At 50.8% G+C, this 2,614-nt stretch overlaps 1 protein-coding gene across 1 annotated transcript; it reads right to left on the reverse strand.

Moving 5' to 3' along the window:
* Positions 1–729: 729 nt before the first annotated feature.
* Positions 730–1,836, reverse strand: DQ04_00441000 (hypothetical protein; the record flags this gene model as incomplete). The annotated part of the gene is made up of 1 exon (XM_009308999.1): positions 730–1,836. One exon carries the CDS (start codon positions 1,834–1,836, stop codon positions 730–732), a length of 1,107 nt encoding a protein of 368 aa, XP_009307274.1.
* Positions 1,837–2,614: the final 778 nt, after the last annotated feature.

The raw sequence follows: 2,614 nt of genomic DNA on the forward strand, positions 1-2,614 counted from the left end.
AAAAAATGTTGTCATAAGAGACCGCACCCCCGTGAGATGATGAGGGGCACAGACAGTTGGCGGGAATGGAAAAGAGGCCAGTGGTCGAGAACTGAGGCAAAAAAAGTACGAATGCAACACCGTACAGTAAAGGAAACGCCAAGAAGGAACATCAAATATCGAGACAAGAAACACGGGCAATTCAAACAGCACAGAAAAACCATGAAAACAATCAAAACACACACCCGAAAGAGGGGCAAAAAGAGATATGCAGGGAGCCCTTGCCCCTTCCCTAACACTACGCCACCCCCTCCGAAACAACAACAGCAGCAACAACAACAACAACAAAGATAGGGAGTATTGGGGAATACAGCTGGAAACGCTCACACACGTAGGCAGCAATAGAAATTGGGATGAAGGGAAAGGAAGAAGAACATCAACAACAAGAAAAAAAGAGACGTCTTCCCTTTCCAGTGGCGGAAGGGGAGACCCCGTGTCTCGTTTGCACCCAGATACACAGTTTCACTACGGAGCTCCTTTGCGAATGGAGAAAAGAAATGCACAGTAAAAAAAAAAAAAGATGGAATTAATACCACTACTTCCCTGACTCCCTTCTCCTCTCTGCCGTTTCATCTCCCTCGCGTTCCGAGAGAGAGAGAGAGAGAGAGAGAGAAGCACAATAGAAAGAAAAGAACAAACGAGCGAGCGAGCGGGCAGGAGAGAGAGAGAAAGAGAGGTACAGGGAAGAGGCTATTTTTCTGGATGAAACAACTGCTGGTGGTACATTTCGGCGCCAGCCGTTACTGCGCGGGAGCAGTGCGGGCAGCTCGAAAACCCAAACAACTCCACCAGCTGCTTCGTCGAGCACATCACCTCATAAGCAGAGACGTCCCACTTCCATGACGGTACCGTTTGCCCCGGGTCGCCCTTCTCCTCCTCATGTGTGTTGGGGTGGTGGCCCTCCATCTCCATGTGATCCAGCAACTCGCCGTGCGTAAGGAATAGCCGTCTGCAGCTTTCCTCCGGGCACTGGAACCCTAGAACGAGGTCGTCGTCATCGCTACCCGTGCCGCTGCCTTCTGGCAAACTTCGTTGTATCAGCGCACACAGCTTCGGGTCACTCTTGTCTACTAGAACCTCAAAATCCTCCGAAGAGAGCGCATGGCCGCCCGTGCCATATTGCGCTCGGCTAAGGCATACAGCAGTCGAGGGCAAGACGTCACGACAGTGTCCTGTCGTTGCTATGTGTTGTTGCATGTCGTTCCACGAGAGAAACAACAGACTACACAAAGGGCATTGGTAGAGGACAATGTAGGGTTTCTCTTGTGCTGGCCAAGGGGGCAGCCGTGGGCGAGACACCAGGTAGCGAGAGGCAACAAAACCGGGAATATCAAAAACGCAATTCTCCTTCGCCAGCAATCGTTCGAGTCTGTGCGTCGCCATCTCAGCAAGGGTGCCTCTTTTCTTGCACGTGAGACATGTAGCCTCGTCAGGGACAGAAGTAACCCCGTGATCTGTGCGCAGGTGCAGCGCGATGTGTAGAGAACTCACGAAAGAGACTCGACACTCGCAGCGATACTGTGGATGTGCAAGCACCGGTGGCTGGTCTAGCCGATAGTCCAGGCGGGTGTAAAATACACCAGAAATCCCGCGGTGCCCCGTTGTTTCCTCATGACGATAGGGCTGAGAGGGGCCGTAGCACCTCAACTGCAGATCACACTCCACACACCTTGCCGAAAAATGCATTGTCCTTTCCAAATGCTGCGTGAGCTTTGTCCAAGTTGGAAATACATTTAGGCACTCCAGACAGCGGAATGAAGGATCCTCACCTGACATATTTTCCGTCTCCCGCATCATATACCCGCGTTGCTCCGGGGCGAGAGACTGCGCGCCTCGGACTCTGCTGCGCGCCCTTCGACTCATAATGAAAATACGCGGCACCGAGTCAATGTTTATGCTTGTGCGTTCGGGGTATGTCCGTCAGTGATAAAGCAAAAGGGCGTACTCGTTACGCAGGCGACGCAGCGAAAAAGGTGTCGACTCCGAATGCAGCAGTCACGAACGCCAACCCGGCACGAACCACAGCACCAGGGAGTTGGGGAGAGTTACGTGAAGGATACTCCCCTCCCACGCTGGATTTGATGGATAGACAAACCTCAGTAGCAGTAACAGCAATGGTAGCCCGCGAGGGGAAATAAACCAAAAAGAATGATGATGATGGAAACAGAAAAAAACCACTCTGTTGTCTTTACCTCACAAATGAACCACCCCTGTTGTTGGTTTCCGACGCAATGGTGAAAGCAACAAACACCTAAGAAGAGAGTTAAAGTGTCTCTTCCTTCAATTTATAATAGTTCCTTTTCGTGTTTGCTGATGCGCCTGCGAGCGTGAGCGTAGGTCTGTCCTTGTACAGTCACGTACAGCAGAAGAAACAGCAGCCACAAGAGATGGGAATGAAAGGAGGGCAGTACGGACGAGAGCTAAAAGACCCTGCTTCGCAAGGCAAAACACTACACGGTTATAGTAGCAGGGAAGCTACAAGGACGTGCCTACCCTATGCACTCCAAAACGAACAAAAGAAAAAGACAAAGAAAAGAAAATAGATGATGCATAAGAGAAGGAAAAAAAAAAAAAA

The sequence above is a fragment of the Trypanosoma grayi genome (genome assembly GCF_000691245.1).
Source record: "Trypanosoma grayi strain ANR4 Tgr_44_V1, whole genome shotgun sequence".
In the NCBI taxonomy this organism is placed as follows: domain Eukaryota; phylum Euglenozoa; class Kinetoplastea; order Trypanosomatida; family Trypanosomatidae; genus Trypanosoma; species Trypanosoma grayi.